The following is a 14342-nucleotide window of genomic DNA, read 5'->3' as shown; positions in this document are numbered from 1 at the left end:
TGCTGAATTTGTTCATAGCTGTTGTCCAGCAGGTGTGATGCATTTTCATAAAAGGTCAATCATCAGTTGCACAAAAATTTTATTGAAGTCACTTTACTGGTTTCAACAGGGTAATCTGTCATATTCAGAAGTCTGATATCATCAAATAAGGATAGATGATAAAGGTGTCATACAAATAATCAATAAAAATATTAAAACTTAATTAAAACAAATGTACAATGGTTTAGCAACAAAAAAGTATAACAGATTTGCTAAAACAAATGTACAATAGTTGAGCTTCAGAAAAACCATGCCCATTTGTTTAAGAAACAATGAATAGTGTCACACCGTAAAATATACATGATTTCTGTGATGAGTAGCAACTGGCAGACTGTCACATCACATATAATACATAATATATGCAACACATAGCAATCAACAGACTGATTGCAGGCAACTGGTATATTTTGTGATCTGTCAAAGGCATTTGACTGTGTAAATCACAATATCCTTTTAAGTAAATTAGAATATTATGGTGTAACAGGAAATGCTGCAAATGTTTCAAATCTTATATCTCTGGCAGGAAACAAAGGGTGTTATTAGGAAAGAGACATGTATTAAGCTATCAGGCATCATCCAACTGGGAACTAATTACATGTGGGATCCCACAAGGTTCCATCTTAGGGCCCTTACTTTTTATTGTGTATATCAATTACCTTTCATCGCCAGATGCTAAGTTTGTTTTGTTTGCCGATGATACAAACATTGCAAAAAATAGCAAATCAAGTGTGGTCTTAGAAATATCGGCTAATAAAATGGTTCCTAGCCAGTTCTTTGTCACTAAACTTTGAAGAAACACACTACATGTAGCTCAGAACTTGTAAGGGGTTTCCCACGAGTATATGCCTAACATACGATGACAAGCAGATAGAAGATGTGGACAGTGTTAAATTCTTGGGATTACAGCTTGATAATAAATTCAACTGGGAGGAGCACACCACATAACTGCTGAGTGTCTAACAAATCTCTATTTGCAATGCGAATTGTGTCAGACATAGAGGATATAAAAAGGAAAAAGCTGATGTACTATGCTTACTTTCATTCCATAATGTCATATGGGATTATTTGTGGGGTAATTCATCAAACCAAGCTAAAGTTTTCCAGGCACAAAAACATGCAATAAGAGTTATATGTTGTGTGAACTCAAGAACATCCTGCAGAAGCCTGTTTAGGGAACTAGGGATACTAACTACTGCTTCCCAATATATTTATTCCTTAATGAAATTTGTCATTAAAGATAATCACTTTTTCAAACCAACAGTTCAATTCATGGACTAATACTAGAAATAAGGATAATCTTCACAAGGATTTAAAGTCACTTACTCTTGTACACAAAGGTTTGAATTATTCAGGAACACGCATTTTCGATAAATTGCCAGCAACCATAAAAAGCTTAACAACCAATGAAATTCAGTTTAAGAGAAGCCTAAAGGATTTATTGGTGGCCAACTCCTTCTTCTCCATTGATGACTTCCTCAGTAGAATCAACTGGTGTGTGTGTGTAATATAACTTCTGCACCATTTCAGTGCAGTAATGTGTCCATTGTAAATAAGTATTGTAGTTGTTCTATTATATGTTTATTACCTTATAAATAAAAAAGGCATTTATTTTAAATTCAGTGCATTAATGCAATCTTAGTAAATGTAAAATAATCCTTTCATATAGTGTTCATTTAAAAAAATGACGATCATTCCAGGTGGGACCTGTGGAAGGTATATTAGTTTATTTGTTTCAGTTGTAAATATTTGTCATGTATTATTGTTTTTCTGACATGTTCTACATCCTGGAGGACCTCCTCATTGTGGATCAATTGGAATGAAAGTAAATCTAATCTAATAACTTGAAGTGAATTGATCACACATATATACAAAATAGGTGTGCTAGCACCCATAGAACCTTAAGAAAATTATACAAACTTGGAGTGCTAGCACCTATTGGACCTTATAAAACCATATAAAATGTTTAACATCAGCATTTAAAGAGAGAGTTAAATATTGGTTCAAATGCTCAGTGACCAATCAAGTATAAAAATGAAATTACATGTAAAGGGAGCTAGCATCCATTGTACTTCATGAAGCCATATAAAATGTTTAATGTAAGCATTTAGAAACACGATTAAATGTCATATCACCTGCTTAGCTTGCTGTTGCACATTTGATCCAATGTTTAATTGTCTTTTTAAATGGTGGTGTTAAAACATTTTATGTGGTTTTAAAAGGTTCTATGGATATTACACTCCTACCTTGTATATGGGTATGATCAATTCCCTTCAAGCTATCAGTTAGGTGGTTGCTACACATTGCATATATTAATTACTTTTTGTGATGTGGTACTACTGTTTCTATAATGAAGGTACAGTGAAACCCCGCTTTTACACATTTCAGGGGACTTCAAAAAAATGGTGTAAATTGCGGGAAAATGTAAAATGTGGGAAATAATGTTTTAAGCTGTAAAAGTTACGTATAGGATACCCCCTTGCACTTTATGTATGATGTATGCACATAACAGGCATCAAAAGACTTGTCAGGGCCTTTTTTATTATCTGATAAAGGTTTCTTATTTAATAAAAACCGCTGATGTAACTGGAATTGATAACTGTCTGGGAAGTCGAAACATTTGACCTAATTTCAAACGTCATAATCGATGTTTTTAAAAAGCCTGCAGCTGTCATTCATTACTCAAATAATGAAATACTTCACTAGTTACTTCTTTTGTCATGCTTAATGACATGTTTTGAGAATTTTTAATTTCAAACATCGTCATCAATGTTTTTGGAAAGCCTGCAGCTGTCATTCATTATTTAAATAATGAAATACCGCACTAGTTATGTATTTTTTCATGCATAGCATGACGTGTTTCAGGAATTTTTCCTCATTGTCAAGTGCAAATATGTTAATAAGTATTTTGTATAGTGTTTGAATATGTGTTATTCTGCGTCTCTTGCACTGTACTCGGCTTTTTGAGGTTATCAGGTACTGTGCCTCATCAGTTAAGTAGAAAACCACAAACACACATGCAAACTATCACTCACATTGTTTGTTTGTGTAACATCACAAAAAATACATACGTAAATACTGCACTTGACAACAAGAATAAATTCTTGAAATACATTTTGCTGATCATGAATAAATTATGTAACCGGTGCTGTGTTTACACTAAAAACATCTGAGCAACACAAAGTGAATGACGGTGTCAATTAGCACCCTCCACGTGGCCATATGCCGAAACACGCTAAATATGGTTCGACAAAGGTGTCATGCTGATCACAACAATTACGAAACTGCATTTGCGCAGTAGAGACAGTTTGAAAATGGTTGTCATTGTTCATGATATCTTCATTCAAACGAACCTAGTTACTCCCATCAACCACCACGCCACATAGAGCTAGGCAGTGGCGGGAGATAGGCATCAGTTGTTACAATGTTTACTCATTTACCCGTTCAAATCCACTGAATAGAGTGCCTGGTGTCAAGAAACTTAACCACTTAATATTTGTAAGCACTACTGGATGGCCAACATTATGCCAGCATCATATTTTCTCCCCCAACATTTTTTCATAATGCATAAATCGCAGGAAAATTATAAATATGTTGACGCAAAATTAGGTGCAAATTAACATTGTGGGCATAGGAAATTTGACGGGACCGATAAAAAATGTCGTAAACGGTGGGGCTATACTGTATGTGGTTTTTCTGATCCTTAAGTATTGTACATTTGTTTTAGCAAGTCTGTTATACTTTTCTTCTGTTTTAACAAGTCTGTTATACTTTTCTGATGCTCATTTGTTTTTAACAAACTTATTATATTTTTTATTTATTATTTGTAGGATGCATATATCATCTGATCCTTATTTGATATGAGCATACCTATGAATTAAGCCAGTATCAAACTTCTGAGGATGACAGATTAATCTGTTGAAACCAGTAAAATGAATGTGATAAAACTTTTGTGTAGCTGATGACTGATTTTTATTTTGGTGAAAAGAAAATCTGTGTGGTGTGCGCAATGAATTTGCTGCAATAGCTCATTTTACCCAGTAATAACTGGACCTACTTGTAGTTTTTAGGCATTGAGTGATTGCCAGTTTGTTTAGCATGGTCTTTTGCTCTTTTTGCATTTGAGCCCTGTGAAGTAGAGTTTATTAAATAACTTTTGTATATTAGTGAGGTGTTGCTCCTGGGTAGACCATATGACCATTACGGGCAGCAAGATAATTTGCAACTTGCAGCATCCCCTACATCAACTGCTGTAAGTATTTGTATTTTTAGAATATTATGGTTGTGCAGTTGACTGGCAATGGGAGTGCAATATATTAATATAGCCCACATGGTTTGTTAATACCATGAAACATTTTGACTCTGCATTTAATGCAACTAATTGCAGGTACACATTAGAATCAGCACAGACTCTCCCTGTGACATTGGGATTATTAATTACCATCATGTGTAAGACGCACATGCTAGATGAGGTCTGTGTCAATACACCCTGTACATGTAAGTGATTGAGTTCAGAATTAACTACTTCCTTCATAGTGAAAGGCATAGGCTTACCTTTCTACAAATGAGAAGTAGCAATATATATTAAGAAATGTGAAACATGAAATTTTGTACTGTCCGCAGTTTACATCGAAATAAATCAAATTATTCCTTTTACAATCATTCAAAAGTCAATAAATGAAATGACATTAAAAATAATATTAACTAATCTTTTTATTTGTAAACCAAAGTCTACAAAATTATCCAACTCAAAAATTTAGATGCTACTGGTGAACGAACAGTTAATAATGTTATAGGTCTTCATGCTTATGAATAATTTGTTAAACTTTGATTTGGGCTTTTAAAGCAATAGGTTGGATACTGTATGTTACCATAGTTTTTCCCCTACAAATGTGGCGAGCTGGAACATGAATATTTTTCAGCATTAAGGGTACAGAGACTACTGTAATGACTTGGAATTCCTTTTCACCCATTGGGATCATCAATTTGCACCCAATGGGATCATCAGTTTGATTTGAGTGCTGTAATAAACTATTGGCACCAACCTGATACTGTGCTGTACATTGATACACATAGACGAAGTGGCTACATGCCCACAACTGTTACAAACACAAAACATGTCATGTTGTGATCCGAACAGTCATGGCATCTGTGACTGCAGAAAAACTCAGTGTATGATTTTTGTGTTTTTGATTCACTATTCTTGTGTGAGGAGCATTGTGACAATGAAATTGTCCAGTCAGCAGTTGAGCTTTGCAAGCAATGTTGCCAATGCTGCACTTGTGCTATGCCTAAGTCAGTGTCAAGTGAACATTGTGCAACTGACAAAACGTCAAAAGACTGAGTTATCAAAAACCTCACTTACACTGCGGTCAGATTTTCTCTGAGTGACATCTCAAATGTTCTGTTTAAGAGCTAGATGCACAACTGCATCGCGAATTAAAGACTCACAGTAGGAAGTCTTACACTGTGAGGAGAGAAAGCTACACCTTAAACTAAAACCTTTAGATTGGTCATCCAGGCATTGTAAGGTTGCTTCTTTCTGACTCTTGATTAAATCTTAGTGCAGCAATGGCTACATCTGTTGGTGTCACAAAATGCAAGGACTGCAAGCTGCACAAGTCTTTGAACCACACACTTCTGGGCTCTGTATGTGGTTCCCATTTGCAAGCAGAATCCTACATTTGAGTACTAGAAGACAGCAGCAGTGCTGGGACTTTGTTTCTTTTCCTCTAACAAAGGCAGCTGTCAACCAATTACCACATCCACAAACTTTGTGGGGCCCATAAAGAGAAGTCATACTTTCATCTTCTAAGGACACATGGGTCTCCAATAAGTTGTTGATAATCTTTCAACCTTTATTTCTATACCCTCTTAAGTCTTACAAAAAGGGAAGTAGGTTCTGTGGTGCCATTCCTTCAGATGAATAATTGCTTGGCTTTCAATGATTGTTGTAAACAAGTGAGAGCCAAGCTGTAGTACCAGCTGTTAGTGTGGGCTTTTACATAGTGTTCAGACTGGAAGTCCTTGCTGCTGTCTCAAGATCACAAAATGTGTCATAGACACAGAAATAAAACTAGAGACATTCTTTAATAACTGTTTTTCATTAACTAATTGTAAACAGAAAAGCACTACCATTAAGTACCACTTCATTAAATAACGGTATTAAAATACTGTGTAGGAGGAAATGGGAGCTGTAACAAAGTACAGAGGACAGTCACAGATGTAATTGGATGCAACTGATGAGGGTTTTCAGAACTCCATTGTTGACTGTCCTGCAAGTTTATGTACCCTGATAAATGTAGCCATGAAATATCAGAAAAGAAGAGCATTTCAGGATCAACCAATCCATCATGCATGGGCTACAATAGGCAACTACACTACTAATGTTGAGCAACAGTATCTGAATTGCTCAGTTGATGACCTACCATTACTTTATAATGTTTAAGTTTGTGTCTGTGCACAGTTTTGTAAGTAGATACTTGCTCAGACACGCATATACGAAGCTCTCGCTAAGTTAAGTCATTAATATTGAAATAAGAGGTAATCTGATTAATATTACATTTTAGACTAGTGTATATACTTCTTCTCAAGGCTATGAATTGAAGGTTTTTCTTTTCTGACCATATTTAGATTGAAAAGGAAGTATTTTGTAAAAGGTTGGTAGTCACTAGTTTTGTTTACGTTTTTTAGGTGTAAATTTCGTGCGAGTGTAGATTTTGCTTTTTGAATAGATTTATCGCTTCAAAGCCAAATTAATTCGTGCTGGTCATACAGAGTTTAGGTAGTTAAAACTTTTGGAAGTAAGTTTAAAAGTTTGTTTACATTAGTGTTTGTTTACAGATTAGTAGGCTAAAGTTTATGAAACTACTGTGGTCTTGTGCCAACTTATTTTCTGCTTTTGTGTTAAGTTTGTCTATCAAACAATGTGTGACAAATGTGGTTGTTGCTGTAGAATTTTGAAAGAGGGGGTGTTCTGTGTAGACTGTAAGTTATGGTTTCATTGGGGTGAAGTAGTGGCGAGGAAACGAGAGTAGAAAATGAGGCTCTTCCATGGCAGTGAAGGTTATGTAGAAAGGACAGAAAAATTGCAGAACAGGAGGCAAAAATTTGCGCCCTTAAGGCTGAATTAGAAAACGCAAACTTGGAATTATGTAAATTAAGGGAGGAAAAAGAGACTGGGAACTGGGGAAAGGTAGCAAGCAAAGGGCGAAAAAGGGAAACAGTTGAAAAAACTCCAGAAATTCAATTAGTAAATCAGTTTGGGTTGCTATCTGAAGTGGAGGAAGGGCCTCATCCAGATGTAGTTGAAAGTAGGTTGAAGCAGAATATTAGCTTAAAGAAAAAAGACAGGTTGGGATCAAACCAGAATAGGAAAAGAAGAATTTTGCTTATAGGCAGCAGTCATGGGAGGGGTGTGGGCCAGCAGCTTCAGGAGAAATTAGGTGCTGGGTACCAGGTCACAAGTTTTGTGAAACCAAGTGCTAGCCTTAGCCAGGTGGCAGAAAACTTAGGTCAGCTATGCAGGGACTTTGAGAAGGAATATCAGGTAATTAGAGTTGGGGGAGCAGGAAACAGCCTGGCTATGAATCTCATGATACAGTATTAGGAGTGACCTGGATAAAATAGGAGCAGAAACTGAGCACACAAATGTGGGGTTTGTGGAGGTCTTTCAGCACCATGATGAGCCCTGGGTAAACACTGCTGTAAGGCATGTTAACACTGAGCTGAACAGGATGCTCCAGACACCGGCAAAATCTCACATAAGTGTTGTTCCAGTAAATGCTATTGGTAGGTGGGGATACACTACACATGGCCTGCACCTGAATAGGTTGGGGAAAAGTAAATTAGCTTCTCTATTAGCAAAAACTGTAAGGGGGTCCACAGTCACACAGGGGGTGATCCCCGTGGTTAATGGATCCAGGCAGACAGGTTTTTAGGTTAAAGCCAAAGTCCAGACAGATGACAATCAAGATAAATAGAATAAAAGAAACTTCACGTACAGTTAATTGGGGTAAAGCTAAGGGCAGTATCAACATACTTCATGAAAACATCAGGGGAATAAAATATAAAGTAGATGAGCTATCAGTGTGTTTAGATGATCTCAAAAATAAGAATGAGATTGATATAATCTGTCTGTCTGAACCCCATGTAACTGTGGGCATGGGTAGTGTCAGTATAAGTGGGTATAATTTAGTATCTTACACTTGTAGATCTAGGATGGATGGAGGAGGAGTTGCCATTTTCATAAAACAAAGGTATAAATGCAGAACTGTAGAAGTAAGCAAATTTAGTGTTGATCAGCACTTTGAGGTTTTGTGTGTGAACTTCAACTAGATAATGTAGTATTGATATTAGCAACAGTGTACAGGTCCCCATTTGGAGACTGGGAGCTGTTCATAAAAAAAGTTTGACTCCCTATTATGCTGTCTGTCAGATAGAAAGAAGAAGTTATTAATCTGTGGCGATTTTAATGTAAACTTTCTAAGTAATTCTGACAGGAAAAGTGAACTAGAAGTGTTGTTAACAACATATAACTTAGAATCAGTGATCAGTTTCCCTACACATATAGCTCGGGGCAGTAGCACGCTAATAGATAATGTATTTGTACAGATAGAGGATGTAAAACAAACATGTGCTTTCCCTGTGGTAAATGTATTGTCAGACAACTGATTAACTTACAAAATCTAACAGGGTGTACAATTTGGAAACCATTAAGTGAAAGTGTGAGGTCACTCAACCCGGTATCTATACAGCACTTCAGAGAAAGCTTAAGAAATGTTGATTGGGGAGATGTATATAATGAGCTAAATGCTAATGATAAATGCAGCATATTTCTAGATAAATTTATATCGCTTATTGAACATTGTTTTTCAAAGAAAATTACTAAATGTAACACCACAAACTTTTCAAAGAAACCTTGGATTACTACAGGTATTAAAGTGTCTTCAGAAAGAAAAAAAAAAAAACTGTATGAGACAGCAAGAACTCGTAAAGATCCAGGGGAGACAGGAAAAGTAACCACTGGGGTAGGTAGTGTTACTGTTAAAGAGAATGAGGACATTTTAACCAACAGTACACAGGTAACGAATGTATTTAACAATCACTTCTTAAGTGTAGGAGAAGAAATTGGTGAGAATAGTTCAAAAGAAAAAGCCAGGCAGTACATGGAAGAGTCAGTTTTGAAAAATTTTAGTCAGATTAAGTTTCATCTAACAGTCTCTTGTGTAATAAGTAAAATTATTAAATCGTTGAAAAATAAATGTTCTGTTGGAGTAGATGACATCTCGAACAAGTTATTCAAACAATGTGGAGCAATTACAGCTGATGTTTTGAGTCACATATGTAATGCATCACTGACTCAGGGTATTTTCCAGACAGGTTAAAATATGCCATTGTCAGGCCTCTCTACAAAAAGGGGGAAACCACAGATGTCAGTAATTACTGGCCACTATCCTTGCTTACAGCATTTTCAAAAATCTTTGAGAAAGTAATGTACTCAAGAGTGGTTAGCCATCTCAACAGTAATGGGATACTTAGTAAATCACAGTTCAGATTTCAAAAATGCTGTTCCACTGAGACAGCAATATATAATTTCAGTGTCCACATAATAGAGTCTTTAAATAGTAAAATGTCACCAATAGGAATTTTCTGTGACTTGTCCAAAGCATTTGATTGTTTGAACCATGACATTATGTTACAGAAATTACAATTCTGTGGTATAAATGGAATAGCATATGAGTGGTTTAAATCGTACATATAGAACAGGACGCAAAAAGTTTCCTTATATGGGTCAACTGATTTAAATAAGTTTGCCACTTCATCTAACTGGAGTGAAATTACATTAGGTGTTCCACAGGGTTCACTCATGGGTCCCCTTCTGTTCTTGATATGTGTGAACAACCTCCCTTCCTATCTTAAACAGGAAGCCGAACTGATACTGTTTGCTGACTATACAAGCATCATTATTAATCCAGTAAGAGAAAGTCCAATTGAAAATGATACAAATAAGATCTTTGGAAAAGTCATTAATTGGTTCTCTGCACATGGGCTTGCTCTAAACTTTGAAAAAACACAGTACATCCAATTTTCTGCTGGAAAAAGTACAGTTCCTTCAATAAATATAACACACCAACAGAAGTCAGTAGCCAGCGTAGAGTATACTAAGTTTTTGGGTGTACATATATATGAGAATCATAATTGGAAAATTCATATTTTGGATCTCCGAAAGTGACTAGGTTCAGCAACTTTTGCGATCAGAATAATTGCCAATTTTGAGGATATAGAAATTAGTAAGCTAACATACTTTGCATACTTTCACTTTCTGATGTCATAAGGAATAATATTTTTGGGTAACTCAACATTTAGACAAAAAGTATTTACTGCTCAAAAGGAAGTGGTTAGAATAATGTGTGGGGTTCATAGTCGCACATCTTGTAGGCATCTTTCTAAAAGATTGGGAATTCTTACAACAGCCTCACAATACATCTACTCACTAATGAAATTTGTTCTCAACAACATGGACCAGTTTAAAAACAACAGTGATATTTATGATTATAATAACAGAAAAAATAAAGACTTACACTATCCTTTGCTCAACCTATTTTGGCACAGAAAGGGGTAAAATATGCTGCTATAAAAATTTTCCACAAATTACCAGATGAAATAAGGTGTCTGACAAACTGCAGTAATAGCTTCAAAAATAAATTGAAATCTTATCTCCTTGACAACTTCTTCTATACCATAGATGAATTCTTAAATAGGAATAAATAACTCTATAAATATACTATATGCATTTTGTGCCATTTAAGGGAATGGGATAAATAATAGAAATATTAATCTTTAACTCTGTATTGTAATACATATATATTAAAAATTTTTGTTTAATATGTGCATTTTTTGTGCACTTGACATGTTCCACATCATAATGGCTACCGTACCATGTGATTGTTCAATGAAACACACAACCAACTAACTAACTAACTAACTAACTAACTGACACGTCAGTCTCAAGTGCTAAATGGCACAACAGTTTTCTTGGACTTCTTTCCAACTATTTAACTCAGTTAGTTTGGCTAAAACCAACACACCGCCCACCAAAGTATGAGGAATGGGGCCAAATTATGTGTGATGATAAGAACCTGCTTCCCTCCAGTGTTAGTACTTGTGCAACATGTGATGTGACACCTGTGTTGTATGTGAAAGGCCCTGTATTTTCTTTGAAATAATAATAAGCAACTTTAGTTAGTTATTTGAGTAGATATTTGAGAAATAAATTACACTTTCACTGAAAGTAATTTTTGTTAAACTGGTTATACTGTAATATACTTTTGTTTGGTGTATTAACTTAATTCTTACTGGTATTGGAGAGGGAGAAAGCCATTGCCATGCTGAATGAGCCAGTCTGACATCTTAACAAATCAAAACCTAATATAAAAAAAGCTAAACACATCTGAGCCATGCTGCTTCTTTCTGTCATAACACTAGGTTACAATAGATGACTCATTTGGTTCCAGGATATATTTTTTTCTAAAACCTTACATAAACAGTAATGCATTGATGTAAAAATTCAGCATGGAATATAATCTTTGTGTATGAGGATAGATCCCTACTCACCAAGTAGGTGTTAAACAGGACAGAAAATTCTACGGATTTTCGACAAAGTGTTTCTTCATATCTCAGCCATGGAAAGAGTAGAAGTAATCATTCACTGTATCATTCATATGTTGTGTGGTAGACATCCACATAAACAAGATTCAACTTGTAACTAAGTATTCAACAATGCCCTTACTGAGAGCTTTTTTTTTTTAAAAAAAAGAGAGAGAGAGAGAGAGAGAGAGAGAGAGAGAGAGAGAGAGAGAGAGAGCAAAACCAAAATTATGTGCTTCACTGGTCGTGTATACACCTTTGTTACATGAAACCTCAGATATTGTGGTTTAACGCCACGTGACTTCCTCAAAATTACCTGAAGAAGTGTGCTTACTGGCATTTATCAAACAATATACCATTTCTACTATGAATATCAAGGACAAGTAAGTACTGTGAATGGTATGAACAAACTAGATTATTATTTGAAAATTATGTATGACAAAAAATACTTATAAAATTGGAAGATAACCCATTAAGATTTTTTACAGTAGATGGGGTAAAGGTAACTGCTCAGTATACAGTTAACACACTCAGGTGGTCAACAGGCATGTAAACATGATACCAAATCTTCTATCATAAAAACCTCTAACTCTTCAGATCATACCAATACCTGCCCCTCATGAAACAAGTGCTACAAAAAGAAATGTTCATGGCACAGACATTTGTGAACTACCTCTACTTAAATTTTGTATATGTGTGTGTCAGCTATTCAGTGCCACATCTGTACAATGAGTGAATACCTTCACTCCTTCAAATATTCCTATTCCAGCCAGAAATTTGTAAATTGTAAATACATATTGCATAAAAGCTTTGTGAGGTGTGGCAGTCATATTCTGCCCTTATAATAAAACTCCCATCTGTAATCCTTAAGCATTTCAACATCTCAAGCCATTTTCAAAGGAACAAAACCTTATTGATATAAAGTATCACATCAAAATTAATCATGTGAAGCATACAGCCAAACTTATACTTCATGTGATTAACTTTGACGAAATACTTTTATAGGATTTTGTTCCTTTAAAAATGCTAAATGCTGAAACATGTAAGAATTAAAGAAATATAATAAATACTAATGGTAAATATGAGAGTTTTACAAGTTTTTAGATTGTGTTGATTATTTGTTAGGCATTTGGTGCTGCATGTGCAGTTCTGAAATCCACTAAAATATTGATTGTAGCCCAGTACATCACTTGTACTTCAAATTTCATACCAATTATTGCGCGACTACCTTGAAAATGAAGACCTTTATATTTTTTTATATCTGAGGAACATGAGTTAGTATTTTGTAATTCTGTTGATTTCCGTGTTATAAAACAAACTGATTTTGTTATCCTGGCTTTAGTACAGTCATTTCTGGTTTCCAGGTATTTTCTAGATGAAACTGAAACAAATCATCGAAACTATCAAGAAAAGCAATACATTGCAGCCTCGGAGCAAATTAGCAAACTCGCAACAGCAGCTGCGGAACTAGTCTCACTTCCATCAAAAATATAATTACCATTGATATATGGTTAAAATGTTTCCAGTCCATTTGTTATCATTACATGCGAATATGCTTGACTGTGCAGTTCTGTCTTTGACTAGCGTGTAAATAATGGAAAGTTGTGATTTGAAATAGTTTTGGAAACAAGTGAAAATTAAACTGTTCATTGTTTTATTACTATTATTTACAGTTTGTTTTACTGCTTATGTGTGGTCTTGTAGTCCAGGCAGTACCACTCTGCTGAATGTTAACAAAGGTCTGAACACACGGAACAGAGTCACAAATATATGACTAGCTCAAAAGACTTTCAGAGTGATGGAACCCTGTGCATTTTTCTGGACAGTGACTATTCATCAGAACGAAAGGTAATGTCAGGAGTGCCCCAGGGAGGTGATAGGTCCACTTTTGTTCTCTGTGTACATAAGTGGTATATCAGATATAACGAGGCACAGTCTAAGACAGTTTTGCAGATTAAGCTATTATGTGCAGGGGAATATCATCATTGAATGACTGTAGGGGCTTGGACAGAACCTTTTAATTTGTGTGATGAATGACAGTTTATTTATTTATTTTTAAATGGGGTAAATGTAAGTTATTGTGGATGGGTGGGAGAAGGATTCCTCTAATGGTTGAATGCCATTCTGCTTGACTGTCAGATTGATCAAGTATCTAGATGTAATGCAGTGACTAGAAATTGAATGTAGTACACCTAAAAAGCAGACAGCATACAGAATGCTTGTGTGGCCCATTCTTGAGTACTGCTCAGTTCTTTGGGATCCTCACCGCATCAGATTAAAGAAAGACATGGAAGCAATCCAGAGATGTGTTGTAAGCTCTGTTACCAGCTGATTCATTCAGTATGAAAATGTTATGAAAATGCTTTATGAACGTAGATGGGAATCCTTGAGAGGAAGAAGGCAGTCTTTCCATGAAACACTATTGGAAAATTTAAAGAACCAGCATTCACTTCACATCAGGACTCTAAGAACGAAATAAGAGAGATTGGGATTTGGCATAAAAAAAAAAAAAACTACATTAGAATTTATAAATATATCCTAGAAAGGGAAGTGTGACTCAGAAAGGCGTGCTGTGTTCGGCCATAAAAATATTTCACTGCTCATTAGTGACATGGAGAATCCTGCACATAGAGCTAAGTATGAATTGCCATTTGTAA

The 14342-nt window shown here is 35.4% G+C and overlaps 1 protein-coding gene across 3 annotated transcripts in view; it reads left to right on the top strand.

Annotated features, from left to right (window-relative positions):
• LOC126184983 (malonyl-CoA decarboxylase, mitochondrial-like) overlaps positions 1–13351 on the top strand; it is a 92992-nt gene extending 79641 nt beyond the window's left edge. For all 3 annotated transcript variants that reach the window (XM_049927687.1, XM_049927686.1, XM_049927685.1), the window contains one exon: positions 13050–13351. In XM_049927687.1, the coding sequence (XP_049783644.1) occupies positions 13050–13179 (130 nt within the window). In that variant the 3' untranslated portion in view covers positions 13180–13351. The remainder of the gene's footprint in view (positions 1–13049) is intronic.
• Positions 13352–14342: the final 991 nt, after the last annotated feature.

This window comes from Schistocerca cancellata, chromosome 4 (assembly GCF_023864275.1).
Source record: "Schistocerca cancellata isolate TAMUIC-IGC-003103 chromosome 4, iqSchCanc2.1, whole genome shotgun sequence".
Lineage (NCBI taxonomy): Eukaryota > Metazoa > Arthropoda > Insecta > Orthoptera > Acrididae > Schistocerca > Schistocerca cancellata.
Note: the sequence above shows the minus strand (reverse complement) of the source record. Positions and strands in the feature narration are given on the sequence as shown.